This window comes from Staurois parvus, unplaced genomic scaffold (assembly GCF_062004578.1).
Source record: "Staurois parvus isolate SC_StPar_1 unplaced genomic scaffold, SC_StPar_1.0 ptg000168l, whole genome shotgun sequence".
Classification (NCBI taxonomy): domain Eukaryota; kingdom Metazoa; phylum Chordata; class Amphibia; order Anura; family Ranidae; genus Staurois; species Staurois parvus.
The window spans coordinates 601947-626800 of NW_028317964.1; the positions used below are offsets into that span (position 1 = coordinate 601947).

General features: G+C 40.1%; 1 protein-coding gene across 28 annotated transcripts in view; it reads left to right on the forward strand.

Annotated features, from left to right (window-relative positions):
• Positions 1–24854, forward strand: part of PPIP5K1 (diphosphoinositol pentakisphosphate kinase 1) — a 239393-nt gene that overhangs the window by 62110 nt on the left and 152429 nt on the right. For 20 of the 28 annotated variants that reach the window (XM_089676362.1, XM_089676369.1, XM_089676373.1 and 17 more), the window contains exons 13-18: positions 22–131; positions 5690–5775; positions 5900–6025; positions 6936–6983; positions 21482–21603; positions 22992–23174. In XM_089676362.1, the coding sequence (XP_089532488.1) occupies positions 22–131; positions 5690–5775; positions 5900–6025; positions 6936–6983; positions 21482–21603; positions 22992–23174 (675 nt within the window). The remainder of the gene's footprint in view (positions 1–21; positions 132–5689; positions 5776–5899; positions 6026–6935; positions 6984–21481; positions 21604–22991; positions 23175–24854) is intronic. The other 8 variants (XM_089676366.1, XM_089676367.1, XM_089676377.1 and 5 more) reach the window with 1 other exon arrangement.

A 24854-nucleotide genomic window follows, 5' to 3' on the forward strand; every position in this document is an offset into this window, starting at 1 on the left:
TTCCTGGATGATTTTACACAGGAAGTGCTTGACATAGCAAGACTTCTGCTATCAGAACTTGGAACGCACAGTGACTGCGAGATTGAAGAGAGGAAATCCAAGCTTGAGCAGCTGAAAACGGTCCTGGAAATGTAAGTAGAAGAAATGTCCACAGATCTGGATAATAGAGTAAAAGTATGAACAAAAGTTTCCGGCCACTTTATTAGGTACACCTTGCTAGTCCCAAGAAAATATTCCCCACACCAGCCTTAACTGTTGATACAAGGCAGGATGGATTCATGCTTTCATGTTGTTTACGCCAAATTCTGACCCTACCATTCCGAATATCGCAGCAACCAGTCTGCCCATTCTCCTCTGACATCAACAAGGCATTGTCATCCACACAACTGCCGCTCACTGGATATTTTCTCTTTTTTGGACAATTCTCTGTAACACCTAGAGATGGTTGTTCATGAAAATCCCAGTAGATCAGCGTTTTTTTAAATACTCAGACCAGCCCGTCTGACACCAACAAACTTGCCTCGTTCAAAGTCACTTAAATCCCCTTTCTTCCCGTTCTGATGCTCGGTTTGAACTTCAGCAAGTCATCTTCACCACGTCTACATGCCTCAATGCATTGAGTTGCTGTCATGTGATTGGCTGATTAGAAATTTGTGTTAACCAGCAATTGAACAGGTGTACCTAATAAAGAGGCTGGTGAGTGTGTATATCTTATATCAAATAAACGTCACCGTTCAGAGCAGTCAGAATAGTACAAGGTATTGCCAGTCTGTTGCTATGAATACGTAGAAAACAAAGTTATTGGGGGATTTTAATGGTGCTTTAACACAGATTTATACAGACACATTTTTTCACCATTTATTGGATTGCATAAATAAAACATTTAGTAAAAACAATGCAATGATGTAACATGGTCTGAAAGTTCTCATTTAAAAGTGGTAAGATTATGAACGCTCCCAACATGTTTTGCCCTCAGGGCTTCTTCAGGGATGAGTTTACTATTGAAATATCTTGAAGCTCTGTAAGAGAACAAATCGGTAAATATCAAACAGGAATAATACAATGCATCATTCAATTTTATCTGTAAATCATCCAGTGCAATGCGCATACTCACAAGCAACATCATAAACCCATAGGGCATTAATGCTTAATACCTTGCATATATAATATGCACCAACATATGTACAAAAGACACCAAATAAAGTGACAAAGTGCTTAGTGCCAAAAAAACATAAACAGTTTGTGTAAAATCAAATAGTCCAATATCTTCAGTGGATGTGTAGACAGGTGACATGCATCCAATTGTGACAACTCTATTGTGAAAATCCTTCACCCATTTGCACTCACCCAGAACTCTGTTTAAAAACAGGCCTGTAATATTACTCCAAGCTGTGACAGCTCCCTCCACTCCTTCCTTTTCATGCATCCTCATGCAGCCACCAGGAGTGATACAACCAGCTGTCTTTCAAGGTGTGTTCTGGTGATCTCTTATCGGACCCATGAAGAGGAAGGAGTGAAGGGAGCTGTCACAGCTTGGAGTAATATTACAGGCCTGTTTTTACCAGAGTTCTGGGTGAGTGCAAATGGGTGAAGGATTTTCACGGAAGAGTTGTCACAGTTGGATGTATGCCTTACATTGAAGATATTGGACTATTTGATTTTACTTAAACTGATATATATCTGTTTATTTGGCACTAAGCACTTTTTTGTCACTTTATGTGGTATCTTTTGTACAGATGAATATAGTGTGTATTTATTGATCCATAGGACACACAAAACACCAGGACATGAATACAGGACGTGTTAATGCATTTCACAAGTCCTGTATACATGTCCTGGTGTTTTGTGTGTCCTATGGATCAATATATACACACTATATTCATCTATCCTCCGGTGTGCGGCTGAGCCTTCTTCCTATTGCATCGTGTGTGGTGGCGAGCCAGAGTCTGCACCTGTTGTGGATTGATCTGGATTGTTTGCCTGAGCGGTATACCTTTTTGTTCTTTGGTGTCTTTTGTACATGTATTGGTGCATATTATATATGGAAGGTATTAAGCATTAATGCCCTATGGGTTTATGATGTTGCTTGTGAGTATGCCCATTACACTGGATGATTTTGCAGTAATTTTGGAACATATTTATATATGAATTGTTAATTTTGTTTAGTGGTTTTTAGAGCTGCACTGTCTGTTATTTATGTTATTATTGACTTGGTCGCCTTTCATGCTAGCAGCTCTCTGGTTTCCAAGTGCTCTCTACACCGCTCTCTTTTTACATTCATTTTTATCTGCAAATTAAATAAGTTCACCTTTTCGGGTATAATTTCACATTTAATTATAAGCGCTTCCAATGCCATTTATGGCCCAGCCATCCCAGTGTGCTTCTCTCTCTTACCTTATCTAAAGATGGTTTAAAATCTTGTCAGTTTGAGTTTTTAAAATGATTTTCAGATTCCATCACTTCCTGTAGATCGTCTCTCAGCATTCACTTCCTGTAGGCCATCTCCTAGAAGTCTTCACTTCCTTGTTGCATCACAGAAGAGGGCATGCTAGGGTGTGTTCACCCCTCTGGACCACACATCTCTGATCTTCCACTCACTTTCTATACAACCTGATTGTACAATCTACTTTAGATCTACCATCAGCTATGCACTGCAAGAGCCTGCCTGATTTGATACAAATTGAATGAATTGGTCAGGTGGGTCCTCCTATTTCATACTTATGGAAAATCTAAAGGAAATTGTACAGAGAGTGTCCAATCAAATTGCACAGTGTATGACCATCTTTATACAAGTACATGGGAGGAAGTGGTTGGAGACATTCCATTGTCAGGCCCGTTCACATCTCCACGTAGCAAAGACTCACATTCCCACATGCGTTTTTTTTTTTGGGGTGTTTTGGAACGTTTTCACTCTTCACACATAGGGCAACTCATTCACTAGAATGGGCTGCCGTACATGTAACAGTCGCTGCAGAAAAGCTCCAGAACTTTTTTGGGGCGGAGCATGGTGGGGGGTTATCACAGTTTTTGTGCGTTTTCTGCACTTGGGGTGCCTTTAACATGTAATGACAACACAAGCACAATTCACTTTTGCACCGTGTTTCTGAAATGCATAGCAAAGCGTGCATTTTCTGTGCAGTTTGCCATGCGTTGAGAAACTCACAGATGTGAAGGTAGCCCCTGAGGGCGAAACATGTTGGGAGCATTCATAATTTTGCCGCTTAGAAATGAGGACAATCGGTTACATCATTACTGTGTTTTTATTAAATGTAATCCAGTAAATGGTGAAAAAATTTTAAGTTTTTTGTCTGTATACATAGTGTGTATATATAGTGTTAAAGCACTGTTAAAATTCCCAATAACTCTGTTTTCTATTTATTTTCTCTTTTTTGGATGTGGCGCAGATACCAATTTCAACTGCCCAGACCCATAATCTATTCCCTCAAAATCCTTTGCTGTGGTTTCTTACACATATTGAATTGTTTTTTTACTGTTAGAGCCCAATGTTATACATAAAGTTTGTGCCTGTTATTATTGCTTTCTGTGTCCCGCTGGAGAGATTCCCCTTTATTTCCTGTCTGTCTGCCAGCTGTTAGGCAGCAAGTGAGGGGAATCAGCGGGTACATAGCCGTCAGTAAAACTAAAAACATCTTAGTATTATCACTGTCTGTGCCCCCTTGGGAAAGTTTCTGCTAACTTATGCACATTTATTTGTTGTCCGAATAGAACATGAGAGAAAAATCTCTCTATTGGGATTCAAGATGGCAGTGAAAATATAACAGAAGTTTTATTACATCACCACTCCTGGAAGGAGAACATGCTTAGCAGGAATTGGGAATTATCAAAGGAGTGGTGTACAAAGTGTATTAGCGACCAAACGTAAATGATTTTGTTCTGATTACTTTCACTGCTGAAAAGTAAGATAGGTTGGTATAATGTGTAGGGACACATCGATACCCTTTTTTTATCGGCAAGTATGAGTACCGACATTTACGGTCAAGTACCCGCCGATACAGAGCACTGGTACTTTACGGTGTGATTTGCACCGCAAAGCATAGCATGTGATTCTAACAAGAATGTTATTCCTGTCTAAGCCGCATGCAGTTTCCCCACTGCTCCTGTGTGAAACCAGGCTATCATAGCCCGAGTTCACAGAGAGACATTGCAGGGAGGTTTTCCACAGTGGAAAGTGGGAGAGTGAGCGTGTGGGGATGTATGCCATGGTGGTAGATGCTCCATATTCTCAGTGGTAGGAGAGACGAGAAAGCGGCAGGGATTTGAAATCCCCTTGGCTTTCTATCCTCTCCTTGCAGGGATAACAGTTTGGGCTAGAGGGTTTTTGATTGGTCAGCACCGTCACATGGACGGTGCTGACCAATCAGATGACATCTAGCCGTACTGTCATGTGCTTACATTTACATGATTACATGCTTTATTTTTTATATTTTGGTTATGTCACTTTTACCTGTTAAATGGTCACTCTGCGCCCCCTGGTGGATTGTTTACTGCAGTTACGTGCATTAGAATAAATATGATCACTTATGTTAACCACCTCCCCTCTGGCCATTGTATATAAACGGCCGAACGGTGGCACTGCAGGGTAGGGTGACCGTTTATAAATGGCCTCCATGCCCCCTGCTTGTGCACGCTCCCTGGGAGCGCGCAGCACCGCAATCCGGTACCTGCTGTGTCCTCTGGGCACAGTGAAACACCGATCGTCGGATGGGACCTCTGTACGAGGTCCCGATCATGTGATCACTGATTGGCCAATCGGTGACCACATGCAAAGTAGTAAGCAAGATGTCACTTGTGACATCATTGCTTACTACGTGTGAAATCTGTGAATGATTACAGAGGTCACATGGTACAAGGCTATTCACAACAGCCTTGTACCATGTGACAAGCTGTGACCAATCACAGCTCACTCAGTAGTTCTCAATGGCTGCAAGAATGCAGCTAGAGAGGAGAAATGATTGATTTTACATCCTATATGGGTGTAAAAGCAATCCGTGTAAAAGAAAAAAAAATCTTCATCACCCCCCACAAGTAGTACAGTGTCACCATGGTGACACTGTACTGCTAGGGTGACCGTATGTAAAAGAAAAAAAAACATAAATAATATTAAAATAAAAATAAAAATGTTTAAAAATTATAATTTTTGGTTATAAACTAATTTGGCTTATTTTTTTTTTTTTTTTTACTAAAAAGATATTGGAATAATTTTTGGCCAAGATTTATGATGAAATATTATTTATTTGCAAAGTTTTATAAGAAAAACACTTTTTTTCAAAATTTATGGACTTTTTCATTTACATAGCAAAAAAATAAAAATCCCAGCGGTGAATAAATACCACCAAAATAAAGCTTTATCTGTCTCAAAAAAATGGTCAAAAATTCATATGGGTACAGTGTTGCATGACCGCGCAATTGTCATTCAAAGCGTGATAGCGCTGAAAGCTGAAAATTGCCCTGGACAGGAAAGGGGTAAAAGTGTCCGGGCAGGAAGTGGTTAACAATAACCCTGCTCCCTCATTGTATGATATATTCTTAAGACAGGTAAATAATACATGTTCGTTTTTATTAAATAGAGGGTTTCGTTGACATTTCCTCTTTATCTGTGTTTTTCCTGTACTTTGCACACAATGAAAATTGGTGATTCTCTTTTCTTTTTTTTTCTTTTTTTATTCAGGTACGGCCATTTCTCTGGTATTAATAGGAAAGTTCAGCTGACTTATTTGCCCCATGGTCATCCAAAAATATCCAGTGAGGATGAAGGTAAGAGAAGGAAGGTTTTATCAGGTATACCACCAATTTGCACAGTAGGATGAGTTTTCATGTGTTCAGCAACTTTGTGATGCAATTTAAAAAAAAAAACAAATTAAATATAATGTCTTCATAGATGCCCGGAAGGACTCCCCATCTCTATTGCTAGTCTTGAAATGGGGTGGGGAACTGACACCAGCTGGGCGAGTACAAGCAGAAGAGCTAGGGCGGGCTTTCCGCTGTATGTATCCTGGAGGGCAAGGTAGGTTTATCTTTACATATTCTTCTAAAGTGTAACATGTTACTTGTGCTCGTGTAAAGTATGTACAAATGGGGAAAGAAGTTAAATAAATGCAGATGTATTTTCCAAAGCCTAAAAGTATCTTTCTAGATGTTTGAGACCAGCAGATATTCAGCATATCTTCGAGAGGGTGTCTGGAAGACTCAGTGACTGTCGTCATTCTGGTCACTGGGAATTTTAACATGCTTCCACCAAGGGCATATCTAGAAAGCGTTGAATATGACTTTCAGCAAACATTTACTGGTGCTGAATCAGTCACTGTCATTTAAAACACATGCACCTGAAAGATTCACCTGCAATGAATGTTTGGTAAATGGTATTCAGTACTTTATAAAGTTATCAGTGTTTTTTCTATATCTGCACCTTTTTACTGGCACATTCACTTACATAGCTGCCACTAAGGGGGTTATTTACTAAACCTGGAAAATCTGGTGCAGATCTGCATAGAAACCAATCAGCCTCCAGGTTTTATTGCCAGAGCTAAATTGAATAAGCTGACGTTAGAAGCTGATTGATTACCATGCACAGCTGCACCAGATTCTGAGTGCTCCAGTTTTAGTAAATCTCCACCTAAAGGACATATGCTGAGCATCAGAGGTACTTGTTCTTGTTGAATGTTTGAACTTAACTTCAGTGTGTATGTAGCTCAACATGTCTTTTGTCTGCAAGGAAGATTGCACAATGCTTGTAATAACTCAATACCTTTTTTTTTTTTTGCTTAGAGTTCTCTAATTCTAAGTGCAATATTTTTATCTGTATGTTATGTAAATGTAATTCATTCTCCTTTTGTAACCTGTCCTCTGTGCTTACAATTCCTTTGGCCCTAGTTAACCCTCTGTCCTCTCCTCTCTGTGTCAATGTATCATTCTAGTGGGTGGTAACATCCCGGCTTTGGGCTGTAGCTCTCCTGTAGACTGTGGTAAGAGCCATGATTGTAGTGTGATTTGCACTTTTCCCCTAATTGCATTGGGAAAATCTTTTCCCTTGACTAAAAAAAGACCCTCTGGGGTAACAATTGTAACTACTCTTCAAAAATGAACTAACAAGAAGATGGTTTAGTTCATAACAATTAATCAGATATTTGTGTTATGCTGCAAGTGATACTAAAATGTTTGTAATCTTGCCTCTGGCAGCACTTTTTTTTTTTTACATAAATGTCCAGCTGTGTGCCAGACATTTCTTTAGGACATTTCCATACTTGCAATAAAAACCTCTTAATTTAGCTGGTTACTGCTTATCTAAACCTCAGACCCTGTCAGCTTACAGGACATTTATGTAGGGCTGTTATTAGTGGGCACATTGGGCATGTGTAATTGGGAGCAGAAATGTCCAGAGCCTTATAAACGTTTGGTGATTTGGCATTGGTTTACCTAGCAGCACATTGGATCATCACTTCATCATCAGAAGTTCTCATGATGACACTGATGAGGTCATAACATAAAGGTTACAACAACAAGCTTCTTTCCTTTAGGATTTCTGTTGACAAACATGGTTTTCCTTCATTATACGCATGTCAGCCACAGGTCAGCAGTGACGCAGTATAGGAACTGCGTTTGCCCTGCTTTGTGTTGAGCTGCGTTTTCCTAACTGTGCTTGGATTGCTTGAAAAGCAGGTCAGATACAGCCTGTTCTTGGCAACGAAGTGTTTGACAAGAACACCCCTTCAAAATGAGCCCTTAGCAGTGAGCAAAGGACAAGACAGGAGTTCAGGAGAATCACTGACCCGGCAAGCGTTAAATAGGGGCATAATGCACTATATGTCTATCAAAAGATTTTTTTTTTTTTTCTAGCTCTGTGGTACAGCATTTTTTTTTAGATTATGGAGTTTTGAAGGCATGCTTAGAAACAATTGAGTACTGTCCGTGATACTTTTTTTATTTGCAGTAACATACAATTTTGAGGACAAGTTTTCGGGGACTGTCCCCTTCTTCAAGGTCCAAGCAGTACTATAAGATGTAGTACAGCTTGGACCTTGAAGAAGAAGACACTCCCCGAAAGCTTGTCCTCAAAATTTTATGTTAATGCAAATAAAAAAAGTATCACGGACAGTACTCAATTGTTTCTGTCACAAATACACAAATACGGCTACAATCACCGAAGGCATGGTTAGAAGTTATATGTTAATGGATATTTAACAAGTATAAAGTGTTTTAGCTTGCGTAGTCAGTGTTGCAATGGAAGATCATCTGTAGGCAGGCATTGATCTCACATTCAAGAACTCACTCATACTGGTCCACTCAAATATCCAGACTAGGACTAGCTCATAAATAATGGAGGAAAGAGACTAAGCGTAAGCATAACATCTATAGTCAGGTCCATAAATATTGGGACATTGACACAATTCTAACATTGTTGGCTCTATACACCACCACAATGGATTTAAAATGAAACAAACAAGATGTGCTGTAACTGCAGACTGTCAGCTTTAATTTGAGGGTATTTACATCCAAATCAGGTGAACGGTGTAGGAATTACAACAGTTTGCATATGTGCCTCACACTTGTTAAGGGACCAAAATCTGCTCATATTCAGCCAAGTGCTTCAGAACTCATTGGACGCCGCTTCACAGTGCAGATGGACAATGATCCAAAGCATACTGCAAAAGCAACCAAAGAGTTTTTTAAGGGAAAGAAGTGGAATGTTAGGCAATGGCCAAGTCAATCACCTGACCTGAATCCGATTGAGCATGCATTTCACTTGCTGAAGACAAAACTGAAGGGAAAATGCCCCAAGAACAAGCAGGAACTGAAGACAGTTGCAGTAGAGGCCTGGCAGAGCATCTCCAGGGATGAAACCCAGCATCTGGTGATGTCTATGCGTTCCAGACTTCAGGCTGTAATTGACTGCAAAGGATTTGCAACCAAGTATTAAAAAGTGAAAGTTTGATTTATGATTATTATTCTGTCCCATTACTTTTGGTCCCTTAACAAGTGGGAGGCACATATGGAAACTGTTGTAATTCCTACACCGTTCACCTGATTTGGATGTAAACACCCTCAAATTAAAGCTGACAGTTTGCAGTTAAAGCACATCTTGTTCGTTTCATTTCAAATCCATTGTGGTGGTGTATAGAGCCAAAAATGTTAGAATTGTGTCGATGTCCCAATATTTATGGACCTGACTGTATCTCTTTAGACATTTAGATAGGCTTTTGCTTTGTTTTTATGTAGTTTTTGTAAACTGGCCCCATCGTTATTTTGTACTTTATCTCCTAAGCATTGATTTCTATGTATTTTTGGACATTGCCATCTGTTTTTCCTCTCAATCAGTACGAAGGCAAACATTGCTGTGTATGTTTGTTTGTATTTTTAATTTGTTTTTATTGAGTATATGTAGACAGATGTACATTCAGTCTGTGCTGGTTTACTGGTACTGGTAACAGATGCAAGAAAATTATTTGAATGGGTATGATCCCTTTTCCCAATAAAAAACGAATGGCATGCCCTCTGAGGAATGTGTTGTTCCTTCGTATGCCTTTTTGTTTTTAACAATGTAAGGCAACACTGATTTTTTTCAGTATGTGTTTTTTGGGCATATTTATCCATAATCATAAAATTTCCCATTTCTAATTAAGAAGTTTAAATCCTAGTTTGTTTCCTAATCTACAGTATACAATTTCACTTAAGTGAATGAATTGTTCAGAAGATTTTCTGTAAAAATTGCAGGAACCCAAAATCAATACCTGCTTTTCTACAGCTATTCCGCATGGGCATGCAAAGTCAGGCACCCAGATTTTTTTTGACCGGTTATCTGCGCAAAGTTGGTCAGGTTACACTGATTGTATCAATGTGCTTGAGAAGAAAAACAGCGGGGTACATAGTAGCAGCAACTAGAGCTTTCCAGGCTGTCCTGACTGACCGCAAATACATTACTAATTAACCAATTAAAAAAAAAATTCTAAAAAAAGAAACCTTGCTAAAAATCAATCTTTTTTTTTTTTTTTTTTTTGCATGCCGTATTTTGCTTTTGCTACATCATGGTTAGTTGGTTACATCTGTGTGACTTTGGTGTATTTTCCAGTATTCTAATGGTAAAGATGAATTCCAGGTATGCATATTATTGCGATACATAGTTACATAGTCTGGCTGAAAATGAAAAAAAGCCAAAAGTCCATCCAGTTCAACCAAAAAAAAAAAATTATAATCCTATACCCACAGTTGATCCAGAGGAAGGAAAAAAACTCAGCAATGCATGATCCAATTTGCTCCTGCAGGGGAAAAAATCCTTCAAGATCCACCAACAGGCAATCGGATATTCCCTGGATAAACTTTACCTATAAATGTTAGTAACCAGTTATATTCTGTGTAACCAAGAAAGAATCCAGGCCTTAAAGCAATCCACTGACCTGGCCAGAACCAACTCTTGAGGGAGTCTATTCCACATTTTCACAGCTCTTACTGTGAAGAAACCTTTCCATATTTGGAGATTAAATTTCTTTTCCTCCAGACGTAAAGAGTGCCCCCTTGTCCTCTGTGATGACCTCAGGGTGAATAACTCTACACCGAGTTCACTATATGAACCACTGATGTATTTATACATGTTGATCATATCCCCCCTTAATCTCCTCTTCTCAAGAGAGAATAAATTCAGTTCCTCTAATCTTTCCTCATAGCTGAGCTCCTCCATGCCTCGTATCAGTTTGGTTGCCCTTCTCTGTATTTTCTCCAGTTCCCCAATGTTTGTTTTTTTTTGTTTTTTTGTGAATTGGTGCCCAAAACTGAACTGCATATTCCAGATGAGGTATTACTAATGATTTGTACCGGAGTAATATATCTCTCTCTCTGGAGTCTATACCTCTTAATACAAGAGAGGATTTTGCTCGCTTTAGAAACCGCAGCTTGGCATTGCATGCCATTATTAAGCTTGTGATCTACCAGAACTCCCAGATCCTTCTCCACCATTGGTCCCCTCAGTATGTATGATGCATGCATATTCTTAGCCCACCCAAGTGCATAGCCTTACATTTATCAACATTAAACCTCATTTGCCACATAGTTGCCCAATTAAACAGTGCATTGAGGTCGGCTTGTAAATTGGAGACATCCTGTAAGGACGTTATTCCACTGCACAGCTTGGTGTCATCTGCAAAGACTGAAATGGGATTTATAATCCCAGACCCTATATCATTTATAAATATATTACAAAGTAAGGGTCCCAACACTGAACCTTGGGGTACACCACTGACAACCCTAGACCATTCAGAGTATGAATCATTAACCACTAATCTTTGAATACAATCTTTTAGCCAGTTTTCTATTCATTTACATACAGATTTTTCAAAGCCCGTAGACTTTACCTTACACATTAGCCGTGTGTGGGGAACTGTGTCAAACGCTTTTGCAAGATCCAAGTATACCACCTCCATCGCCACCCCTCTGTCCAAGTATACCATGTCCACAGCCACCCCTCTGTCCAAGGTTTTGCTCACCTCCTCATACAAAGAAATTAGATTTGTTTGACAACTTCTGTCTTTCATGAATCCATGCTGGCTGTTGCCTAAAATATTTTTTTCCAGCAAGAACTTATCTATGTGGTCTTTTATTAAACTCTCCAGTATCTTACCAACTATGGATGTTAACCACTTACCCTCCAGAGCATTTACCCCCTTTCCTGACCAGGCCATTTATTGTGATACGGCTCTGCGTTATTTTAACTGACAATTGTGCGGTCATGTAATGCTACACACAAATTAAGTTTATGTCCTTTTTTTCCCACAAATGGAGCTTTCTTTCAGTGGTAGTTGATTGCCTCTGCTTTATTTATTTTTTGCGCTATAAACAAAAAAAGACCAACAATTTTGAAAATATCCCCAATATTTTTTACTTTTTTGAGACATATCCAGTAAAAAAATAAAAAAAATCAAATTTTGTCAAATTTAGGCCAAAATGTATTTTACATGTCTTTACTAAAAAAAAAAAATCGCAATATGTGTAAATTAATTTGGTTTATGTGAAAGTTGTAGTGTCTACAAATGGCGGTATATATACTGGAATTTTTTTTATATTCGTAATGGTGGCAATCAGCGACTTATAGCAGGACTGTGGCAAGCATTCTCACACTAGGGGGGAACTGACTGTCACTGACATCCCCATTGACACTAATACAGTGATCAGTGCTAATAAAAAGCACTCACTGTACTAATGGCACTGGGCAGGAAGGGATTAACATCTGGGGCGATCACAGGGTTAACTGTGTGCTGTTTTACTATGTAGACATGCTGCTTTGTATTGCATGCTATGCAGAGCAATACAACGCAGCATGCTGGTGCTGACAGGGGAGAGATCTTATTGTTTACATACAGACCTTTCCTCTGTCAGTGTTCCTCGGCAATTGCTGGGTGTCGGCAGGGAATCTCCAGCTAAAGCCACCAATGGCAGCGTGGGTAGGGCGGCGCACACACTGTCTAACCGGAAGTACATAAAAAAAAATATATATATGATTTTGCGCAGCTCTACCGCCCTGTAGCAGCAGTTCTGCAATAGGGCGGTCGGGAAGCGGTTAAACAAAGAGGTCTATAATTACTTGGTAAAGATTTTGACCCCTTTTTAAATATTGGCACCACATTGGCCTTACGCCAATCCAATGGTACTATGCCAGTCATTAACCTCCCTGGCGGTATGATTATTTCAGATTTTTGGTGCTGAAAGCGGTACCATTATTTTGCATGGAAATATGTAGTTTTTTTTATTGTAGGCTGTAATTTTTAGGAATAACTCACTGAAATCTGTCCAAACAAGAGTCTAGTAAACATCCCGGGTATGATAAAATTTGAAACACGAAATCATAAATTATAATTTAATAAATAATCATAAAAAATAATAATATAATAATAATAATACATTTTAATTCAATAATATAATCAAACCGAAAACACTGAAATTTGAAATAGAGCGCCAAGTTTGTACATTGCTGAGCAAAGTCGCAAAATCGTTTTCAGTGTCTGATGACGAATTTCCCCACAAATCATTACTCAATTCTGCAAGTGGTTCTGATTTACTATCGCTGTTCTCTAGCTGATCTAAAACCGCTTTTGACCTAAAGGGACTTTTTTTGGACGCCATGGATTTTTCTAAGTTTCTATGCAGAAAGACAGACAAAATGCAGACAGGGGACAGGACAAAGCACTAGGGACAATATGTATGTGAAATGGGTTGAAACAGCAATGTTTTACTGTGAAAAATGTGTTTTGAAAAAAATGACATTTTTTAAAATTTTCAAATTTCCCGCCGCCGCCTGTACGTCCCGACGTCACGGGGACCGGAACACAGAAGCCGGATGCCGGCATCAGCCGGAGGAGATGGCCGGGGACACATCGTGGGAGCGAAGGACAAGGTAAGCTCTGCAGGGACTCCCTGAGCAACGCCGCATGGTAAGCCCGAGTGTAGCTCGGGGTTACCGCTTTTGGTACTAAAACTCTACCCCGAGCTACACTCGGGAATACCGCCAGGGAGGTTAAAGAGTCCCTAAAAATGAGAAACAATGGCTTTGAAATGACAGAGCTCAATTCTTTATGGACCCATGAGTGTATGCCATCCAGTCCAGGTGCTTTATTCATCTTTTATTCTGTCTAAATATTTCTGGATCATATAAATTGTGAGCCAATGTGGATCAGCTGGAGCTGTGTCAATACCATGTCCATTATGGACAAGAGCTCCCCCATGCGCCTTTGTCTACACAGAGCTGAAGAAGGTATTTAATAAATTTGCCTTCTATTTGTCCTCAGTCACCCACTCTAGATTATTTTGTAGGGCCTACATGCTCGGACCGGACCGTTTTACTATTAATATATTTGAAGAATTTTGTTTTTTTTTTCCTGCAATCTTTTGCAATCTGTCGTTCGTTTTCAATTTTGCTGCCTTAACCACTTGCCTTCCTGAGGGTTTACCCCCCTTTCCTGACCAGGCCATTTTTTGCATTGCGGCGCTGCGTTATTTTAACTGACAATTGCGTGGTCATGCAAACCGCCAAAGCTAATGGCCACTATTCAGTCCTCATACTCCTCGACCTTTCCGCGGCTTTCAAAACAGTCGACCACCCCCTCCTCCTCAAAAAACTACACTCCCTTGGCCTCAGAGATTCCGCTCTCTCCTGGCTCTCGTCCTACCTATCACAACGCTCCTTCAGCGTTACCTATAACGCTACCACCTCCCCCTCACTCCCCCTCTCTGTTGGGGTCCCTCAAGGCTCTGTCCTGGGGCCCCTTCTCTTCTCCATCTACACCTCCTCCCTTGGCCAACTCATACACTCTCACGGCTTCAACTACCACCTCTATGCTGACGACACGCAAATCTATCTCTCGCCCCTCGCCTCACCCCCTCGGTCTCCACCCAAATCACAAGCCTACTAAACGACATATCAGATTGGATGTCGCTCCACTTCCTTAACCTGAACCTCTCCAAAACCGAGCTCCTAGTCTACCCCCAGCCCGCACACCATCCCCCACTGACTTCTTCATCACGTCCAACAATGCCACCATCAGGCCCGTCCCACAGGCCAGAGTACTTGGTGTCATTCTTGACTCCAATCTATCCTTCCAGTCCCAATTCCAATCACTAACAAACTCATGCAGACTCCACCTCCGCAACATCGCCAAAATACGCACGTTCCTAACCCCAGAAACTACTAAGCAGCTCATCCACTCCCTCATCATATTACGACTCAATTACTGCAACTTCCTCCTCACTGGCCTTCCTCACCACAGGCTATCCGCACTTCAGTCGATCCTGAATACGGCAGCCAGACTCATCCACCTTACCAACTGCTCCGTTTCCGCCACCCCCCTCTGCCAATCCCTCCACTGGCTTCCGATTGCCCAACGGATCAAATTCAAAATCCTAACTCTGACGTACAAAGCTGTTCATAACACTGCCCCAAACGACATCACCGACCTAATATCTAAATACCACCCTACACGCACTCTCCTCCTCCCATGCCCGCCTCTAGGACTTCTCCAGGGCGTCACCCATACTCTGGAACTCCCTACCCCAATCCATCAGACTATCACCTACTCTCCTCTCCTTTAGGCACACCCTGAAAACCCACCTCTTTAGGGAAGCCTACCCCACCCCCTGCTAATTCCCGACCTCCTCCACTCTTCCTACCACTCCATCCCCCACAGCTATTTCCTCCTGTACCACTATCCCCTCCCTCCTAGATTGTAAGCTCCAAGGAGCAGGGCCCTCGAACCCCTCGTGTATCGCATTGTATTGTTATTGTACTGTCGCATGTTCTGTCTCCCATTGTAATGTACAGCGCTGAGTGAACTGTTGGCGCTTTATAAATACTGTATAATAATAATAACGCTGCACCCAAATGAAATTTGCGTCCTTTTTTACCACGAATTGAGCTTTCTTTCACTGGTATGTGATCGCCTGTGCGGTTTTTAAATTTTTTGCGCTATAAAAAAAAGACCGATTTTGAGAAAAAAAACAATATTTTTGACTCTTTGCTATTAAACATGTCCAGTAAAAAAATTTTAAAAATCAAATTTCGTCATAAGTTTAGTACAAAATGTGTTCTGCTATATGTCTTTGCTAAAAAAAATCCCAATACGTGTAAATTAATGAGTTTACTTGAAAGTTATAGCGGTTACAAATGGCGGTATATATACTGTTTTTTTGGTTTTTTTTTACTAGTAATGGCGGCGATTAGCGACTTATAGCGGGACTGCGGCAGACATTTTGACACTGGGGGGAACTGACTTGGTGTCACTTACATCCCTTACTGTCACAGGTCCCAGAAGACTGGGGAGGGAGGGGGGGAAGACAACTTCCGCTTCCGATCGCCTAGGTGATCACAGCGGAAGTGGGAGCGGGTACCTTTCAATGTCATGTACCTGTCCCCAAGATGCCAATCATTAATGGGGAGTGTGGGACCAGTCTTTAAAGCAGAACTTCCCCTTTTGGGTGGAGCTCCGCTTTAAGTAAATCATTTTGTTTCTTCATAATCATTATGGTAGATTGATTCCTTTTTTGGAATGATTCGTTATTTTGGGGGAGTTTTTTTTTTGTTCCGAATCGATTCATACTTTTGGAAGTTCTATTCTTTTGTTATTTTGGCTATATTCATAATAATGTAATGAATTCATATATATTCATTCGTAATGTTTTTAAATTGAATTAATTTGCCATTCCCAACTGACTTTGTTGGACTGCACACATGCAAATTAAATAAATGGTCTCTCAAGTTAAATCCCAATACAAAAAGAATCTTATTATAATATGCACGCTATGCTCACTAGAAAAAAGACAAATGGATCGGAATCAATTTTGATCATTTGTTATGTAGTTACGTTATTTCAGATGCTTCAAACATTAACAAAAGGCCCAAACTATCGCTTTGTGTCATCTGAATAAAACAAATTAATCCTTTTTTTAGTTTTTGGATTAGTTGAAATTTGTTACTTTTGTGATTCAGAGATTCATCCAAATCTCCAAATCACACAAATTTCAATTCGTAATGAAATGTATCGCACATGTCTAGTAGGCATCGCTACTACAGTGGTCACCACTAGCTTCCAGGTCCCGTGCCAAGCGGCTGTCCTGCAACTTGGTGAACACAGGAGATCACTCACTTAGCTTGGGCGCCATTCAGAGAACACTTTGTATTTTCTCAATGAATGCAAAGCACTCACTGATTGGACGAGAGTTGGGGAGGTCATGTCATGTCTGGTTGGCATCCCGAAAGCTAGCTGTAGTCATCGTAGCAGTGCTTACTAAATGATTGACTACTATTATCTTCTAGGTATGACATATGCATAATTACATTAGTCCAAGCTCGACTAATGTTCTTGTGCAAAAATATACATACCTGGAATTCAGCTTTACCAAGTTAGGATATATTCTTTGTAAATAATGAAATTAAAGGATGTTGAAGGCTTACCAGTATATACACTGTTCAAAAAAATTAAAGGAACACTTTTTAATCAGCGTATAGCATCAAGTCAATTAAACTCCTGGGATATTGATCTGGTCAATTAAGTAGCAGAGGGGGTTGTTACTCCGTTTCAGCTGCTTTGGTGTTAATGAAATTAACAACAGGTGCACTAGATGGGCAACGAGACAAACCCCAAAACAGGAATGGTTTTACAGGTGGAGGCCACTGACATTTTTTTTTTCCCCTACTCATCTTTTCCGGCTGTTTTTCACTAGTTTTGCATTTGGCTAGGGTCAGTGTCACTACTGGTAGCATGAGGCGATACTTGGACCCTACAGAGGTTGCACAGGCAGCCAATCTCCTCTAGGATGGCACATCAATACGTGCCATTGCCAGAATGTTTGCTGTGTCTCCCAGCACAGTCTCAAGAGCATGGAGGAGATTCTAGGAGATGGGCAGTTACTCTAGGAGAGCTGGACAGGGCCGTACAAAGTCCTTATCCCTTCAGTAGGACCGGTATTTGCTTTTTTGTACAAGGAGGAACAGGATGAGTACTGCCAGAGCCCTACAAATTTACCTCTAGCAGGACACTGGTGTGAATGTCTCTGACCAAACAATCGGAAACAGACTTCATGAGGGTGGCCTGAGGGCCTGACATCCTCTAGTGGTCCCTGTGCTCACTGCTCGGCACCATGGAGCTTGATTGGCATCGTTCAGCAAGGCCGTTTTAGTGGTATCAGTGATGGTCTGGGGAGGCATATCCATGGAGGGACGCACAGACCTCTACAGACTAGACAATGGCACCCTGACTTCCATTAGGTATCGGGATGAAATCCTTGGACCCATTGTCAGACCCTACACTGGTGCAGTGGGTCCTGGGTTTCTCCTGGTGCACGACAATGTCCAGCCTCATGTGGCGAGAGTACGCAATTAATTGATACCATTGAATGGCCCCCACGCTCTCCTGACCTAAATCCAATAGAACACCTCTGGGATATCATGTTTCAGTCCATCCGACGTCTCCAGGTTGCACCTCAGACTGTCCAGGAGCTCAGTGATGCCCTGGTCCAGATCTGGGAGGAAATACCACAGGACATCATCCGTTGTCTCATTGTTGTCAGGCATGCATACAAGCACGTGGGGGCCATACAAACTACTGAGTACCATTTTGAGTTGCTGAAATAAAATTTCAGCAAAATGGACTAGCCTGCTGTGTAATTTTTTCACTTTGATTTTCGGGGTGTCTTTAAATTCAGTCCTCTGTAGGTTGATCATTTTTTAATTTCCATCAAGCAGTGGGGCATCCTTCGGTTCCTAACACATAACCCAGTCCATATCAGTATAGATATCTAGCATGATATTTTTCCCCATTGAGATCTGATGTGCTCTCAAAGTGTTCCTTTAATTTTTTTCAGCAGTGTAGCTATACTCCCATGTAACATGTTTTGCAACGCTGGGAAACCTTATGTCCACAATTGTTCAGGCAACATGCTGGGCCCAAAAACATTTTCCATGCCAATATGTGTGGCTATAATATATCTTCTGCAATTCTCAGATTTCTCCCTTATTCCTCAACCTCCTTTATTCGTTTGACATTTGGTTTATTAGTTTTAGAACTATAAGTTATAGGTTGATGAACCATACTACTAATACATTTTATAGAGCTGCATTTTAAATATAGGATCATTTTAACTCCTCTACAGCCAAATTTTTAGCTTTAGGTTATTAATTTTTTTATTATTATTGTATAGGATTGATATAGTGCCATATATTTGCACAGTGTTTTTTACAAAACTAAAACCATATTAAACCCAAAAATAAACATTTTATGTATTGCAGTTTAAGAATCCTTAAATGTGGTGGCTGCATTTATGTTCCTTTTTTTCACCTATATTTTCACCTGGTGATCTGGCCAGTAACACACTTCCTGTCTTATGGGGACTCCACTTCACTGACTGAGCAATGGAGACACCTTTGGATAGCAACATTGGCCGTATGGGTAATGGGTATTGTTGGATGCACTCACAGATTTAAATAGACTTGACTAGCAAATTAAAGTGATCCCAAAGATTTGTTTTTTGTTTTAAATAACAAACATGTCCTACTTACTTGCTCTGTGCAATAGTTTTGCACAGAGCAGCCCCAATCCTCTTCTTCTCTGTCCACCTTACTCGGGACTCTCCCCCTTGACCATTGCCCACGCTTGAGCCTCGCTCTATGCGTCCATAAGACACACAGAGCCATGGTGTCTCAGCCAATGAGGAGAGAGAGAGACCCGGGATAGCCGAGGCTCTCGTACACATCGCTTGATCAAAAGCGGGCTCAGGTCAATTAACACTTTCATTAATCATAAAGTTGCAGTCACATACTGATATTATTCACCGTTGATAATTTTAATATGGAACAAGAGTGATTGTAGATACCATGTACTCATCTTTACTTGAAATAATTTCATGCAAATGTTAAGTGGTATATAGAGGATCTGTGATCCACGAAGCACTCTTTTTGCAGTTGTAGAGAAAATAGAGAATAAATGTGAGAAGTCAAGAAGAGCCTAGAGCAACGAGAAGTGAGCCTAGAGAGAGAGACACCACATGAGGGGTAGAGGGAAGAGGAGAGAGATGTGGCCGCTAGAGTTATACACATAGTTATCTTGAATTGCGATTTAATAAGAAAGGGAGGTTAAAGGTGGCAAAGTGCAAGCCAAGGGTCCATAGGAAAAGGACAGGTGAATAGGATGCTTAGAATTCTAAACACTGTGGTCCAAAATCTGCTTAGCCTGGGACAAGGCCAGGTGAAGGAGAAGCTCTGGAGAAGTTGTCCTCAAAGATCATTAAACTCTTATCTGTGTTGCCTTTAACATCTTACAGTTATTATCCTCTGTGTAATAATTGGCTTTGTTTAAACAACATGTGGTGTTGACAATACCATATTACTTTGTGCCTGCCTAAAACTCTTTTTGGGGTATTTCTAAGACTAAGTAATATCATTTGTACTGTTTTTGAGAAGATTTTCTGGTTGGATGTTAGTTGAGCATATGGGGGGGCTCCAGAAGGCTCTCTCTATCTCTGAAACTCTTGCCATGGTCCTGCTAAAAACAATCACGCTTCCAGTATTTCTGCAGCATTATATATATATTTTTTTAATATAAATTCTGTATTGAGATTCTGTGTTGAGTTTTGCAAAATACGAGACATGGGGAACCAATACAGTTTACAAGACGCAGACATCAACAATAGACAGATTAGCAAACTAGCTGCACTCCACTCCTCCATCACCCTCAACATCATCTACAGGATTTACGTTTAACTAAAGGCAAAACTTTTTATATATATATATATATATATGAGTGTAGAGGGATTAGAATATTTGTCAGTTTTTATTGTTGTCTGTGCCCCTATTAAGGTGATTCCTCCTCTCTGTTTGTCATGTTTATCATTATCAGTGAAAGAGAAAGAAAAACCCAGATTTTGGGTTGTCCCCAGAAAAGTAATAGAGGGGAAATCTTCCAATGGAGACACTAGGTCTGACCTGGGGGTCCCCAAGGATTTATCTTAATTTGCAGGGATTTCCTCTCACTTCCTTTGGCTTTGGGACAGGTAGTGAAGGGAAATCTCCCCAATGGGACACAGATGCCAAAAAAAAAAAATTCTGACGGGTTACATCCCTCCCTTACTCTGTCCAGAATTAAAAAAATGTGTTACCTATAGTTCTGTTTCAAAGATAGTGGGGTTTATTTACTAAAGGCTGTGCACTTTGCAAGTGCTGTAAAGCCTGGTACACATGGGCCAAAGGTTTACCGAAAGCGGTCGGTTCAGCAGGAACTGGGTGACTTTTGCCCCGTATGTTCAGCTGTCTGTTTTACAGAAGCTGGTCTTACGGACCGGCTTCGGCTGAGTGAGTATGCTATAAAACCAGCATCTGACTGGCATCCAATCAGCATTGGCAACCAGCGGCTGTCAATGCTGATCAGTGGGTTCTGGTGGGGGCAGTCCTTCCGTTAGGATACAATTGCTTGTGTTAGTACAGCAATCTTTCAGTTTTTTTTTGCCTGCTGGGTTGAACTAAAAAAAACTTCTTGTGTGTACCCCACATTACACTCATTACAATCGCAATGTGGCAAAGCTCTGCTGATTTCCATCTTCCAATTGTGTAAGAAAAATGCTGTTTTTTGTTGTCCTTGCATCTAATTGAATATTCTTTACAAAGTGAAGCTTTACCATATTTACATTTATGAGTGCAACTTCACTTGCAAAATGCACAGTTTATTTGCCTTTAGTAAATCCACCCCAATGTGTAGGACTTCTAAGTGCCCTTTTACAGCATTGTGTTTAGCAGATCCATTCCCAGTTTCAATTTGGTTTCATTTCATGTGATGCATTTTGTTTTGTATTTTTGTTATGGTCTAAGTATTGTCAATCAAGGAACTTGGCTTAAATGGACTAGCTGTACTTGCTCAAAAAACTAACTGTAACTTTTGTAATTGTAAAATACCACTAACTGATTATGTTTATAAGTAATGACTTTGCTAATAAATTGCAGGAGATTATGCAGGATTTCCAGGCTGTGGACTTCTGCGACTTCACAGCACTTACCGTCATGACCTCAAGATTTATGCGTCAGATGAGGGTCGAGTACAAATGACTGCTGCAGCTTTTGCAAAGGTGATTATACTGACAATAAAAAATTTGTAAAAAGTGAGGAGTGGTGTTCATTAACCTCTTGAAGGCACTTTCACCCCCTTCCTGCCCAGGCCAATTTTTAGTTTTCACTGTTGTCACATTTGACAAGTGTGCGGTAATGGAACACTGTACCCAAATTAAATTTTTATAATTTTTTTTGGTTCAGATAGTTTTTTCTTTTGGTGGTGGGGGGGGCGGGGTTCTGTCATTCAGGTAAATCATGGTTCTCAAGTAGTTAATCTGCAGTGCATGTCCACTGCAAATGGTTTTTAGAAATGTTTTTTAAATGAAGCCAAAACATCAGACACGTTGGTGTACTGTATATGTTAAAGTATATTGAAAGTTAGAACTTTTTTCAGTTTTGGATAGGATGGAGATAGTTAGAAATCCTGTCAGTTTTTATTGTTGTCTGTGCCCGTGTTAGGGAGATTCATCTTCTCTATTTGTCCTGTTTACCATTTTCATCAAAAGTAAAAGAAAATCCCAAATTTTAGGTTGACCTCACAATAGTAATAGAGGGGAAATCTTCCAATGGGGACACTAGTTCTGGTCACCTGGGGGCCCCAATGGATTCCCTTAATTTGCAGGGACTTCTTTCCACTTGTTGTTGTGGCTATGGGACAGGAAGTGAAAGTAAATCTCCCCAATGGTGACACAGATGGAAAAAAGGGGCTATCCAAAATGAAAAACATTTTTTTTTATGCATATAGTTCTACTGTAAATATTGCTATTGAAGCTAGTGATTAACTGCATACGACATATAATTTATCGATTATACACTATGTCCACAAATGTTTGGCCATACACTGTAAAGTAGGTATATTTTTAACCCTTTTTACACCACTGTTGTAAAGCTTACTTTTTTCTTTGATCCCTGGAGTGCTCCTTTTTTTAAATGCAGTTTGACTGTCTTGCACAGCTGTCCCATTCACACGTGTAACAGAACTTGGTATATCCGAGCTGCATTTCATGCAACAGAGCCACTACTTTAGACCTCCAGATATTACAGTTGTACTTAGCATACTGGATGTGCTGTATGTTTTCTTCATGTATGCAGTACAGCCAACAAGTATTGCAAAAACAGAAGATTCTATAAGAGTACATGATAGGGTAAATTAAAGGTCATTTTCATGATTAGCAGCCAATAATCTATAAGATACACCAAGAAATGTTCAGGAAGCAAAATCTTTGTTGTCCAGTGTAATCAAGAAAATTTCAACAGGGAAAGTGAGACCCCTTCAAAATTGCAGGCATTCAATGGAGTAACATTTTTGTTAATCTCAGATTATATTAGTTTAAATGCAAAGTTTCACGTTCAATGTTGGTAAAAAAAATTCTAATTGTGATGTTAACACTGAAAATGTTTACAGGGTCTCTTAGCACTGGAAGGTGAGCTTACTCCAATTCTGGTTCAAATGGTCAAGAGTGCAAATATGAACGGACTCCTGGACAGTGACAGTGATTCTTTGAGCAGCTGTCAACAGAAAGTGAAGGCTCGTCTCCATGAGATTATGCAGAAGGATGCTGAATTCACCGAGGATGACCAAGAAAGGGTAGGGTACCTGTAGCCTGGTATTATGCGTTATGGATAAATTGTTTTGTTTACACAAAAAAAGTGTCTTATGGCTAATACACACGATGAGAAAATACCACTAAAGTTTGCCTGTTGTTTTATGAATGCTAGTCTCATATTGGACTCAAAGGGATTGCTAACAGTGCCACCATGCAATGAGAAGTGATGTCATTACGTATTTTTGTTTTTTTTCCCCTGTCTGATTACATTTTTCATTGCAAACAATACTTGTTTTAGTTGCCCTTTTCTTCTACTGGTTCATTCTTCTCTGCTCCTTTGTACACTTAACTCTTTCGTATGAGCACCCTAGTAATCATACAATAATCATTAGATCTGTTTTCTGCTGAGAAAAATTTTCTCCCATGTTGCTTCGAAAACTTTTGTATGCACAGTCGTGATTGGTTGTCAGAAAGAGCATTTTCTTCTGATTTTCTCATCGTGTTTACTAGCCATTAGTAAGGCATAAATTTATAAGCACAATTTTGTCTCTGCTACCTGCTACATCCCACAATTTGACACACTATTTATTCCAATAACTTCATGGCATCACCAGCACCACTACAGGCAATTCCAGGATTCTGCTGTTAAACATTTAGTTTCTTTGCACAGGGGTACAGACATTCACTAGATGAAAGTAGGATCCCCCTTCATGTTGTTCTACCACATGGAATGTAACATTGTAGTCCGCAAGCTGAATCCATTTTAAACTTGTATTATTATGGAATTAAAGTGGAATTTTTGGCAACCATACAAGTTGGCTTGAATACATTTCTGTCATATCATAGTACACAGCAATTGTATCATTTTTCAAGAATCCCTTAATGATGAGATCAGGTTAGAGACTGCATTAGGAGGACCTTAATCTGTGTGAGACCCTTGTGAACACCGTCAGAATTAACGTAATTGCCTCATCTGTATATCGGCAGCTTTGTCCGAAAAGTAGATTTCTGGATGATGCCTGAACCAGGATGGTGCTGTCCTTCTGGTGAGAAAAGCAGATTGAGGTATTGGTCCAGAGGAGTACTGTGAAAGGTTTCAAATACCTGTAAATCTTACACTTACACATTACTTAGTATTAGCGCTTAAAGAATATTCAAACCCAGCATTTCCTATTCCGCAAAAGTGCCTGCTGTAACATGTACTTGTATGAAAAAGTATCGTGTTCCCTTTGCATTGCTTCATATATGTGAAATCCCAGGTGTTCCTGCCAGTCTGCTGTCCTATTAAAAACTGACCACACTAGACACACAAATACAGTGTGGTCACATCTCTGATTGTGCTGTAACTCTTCCAGTGATCAGACTCCCCCACATAGCTATGATCTTGGAAGATTAGTGTGTGCAGTTTCTCCTTTCCCAGCTCTCTGAGCTACTTATGCAGTTGAAAAAAGTTATTTATCATATTTTTTTATATGTGTATATACACAGTTAGGTTCATATTTGGACACAGGCACAATTTTAGCTTTTCTTCAGGTATTTACCAAAACATATTTAAGCTATAGTTCTATAATGGATATGGGCTGAAAGTGCACACTCTCAGGTTTAATTTGAGGGTATGTACATCCACATTGGAGGAATGGTTTAGGAATTACAGTTCTTAAGAGTAGCCATCCCCCCTTTTTCAGGGACCAAAAGTGATTGGACAGTTGAATCAAAAGCTG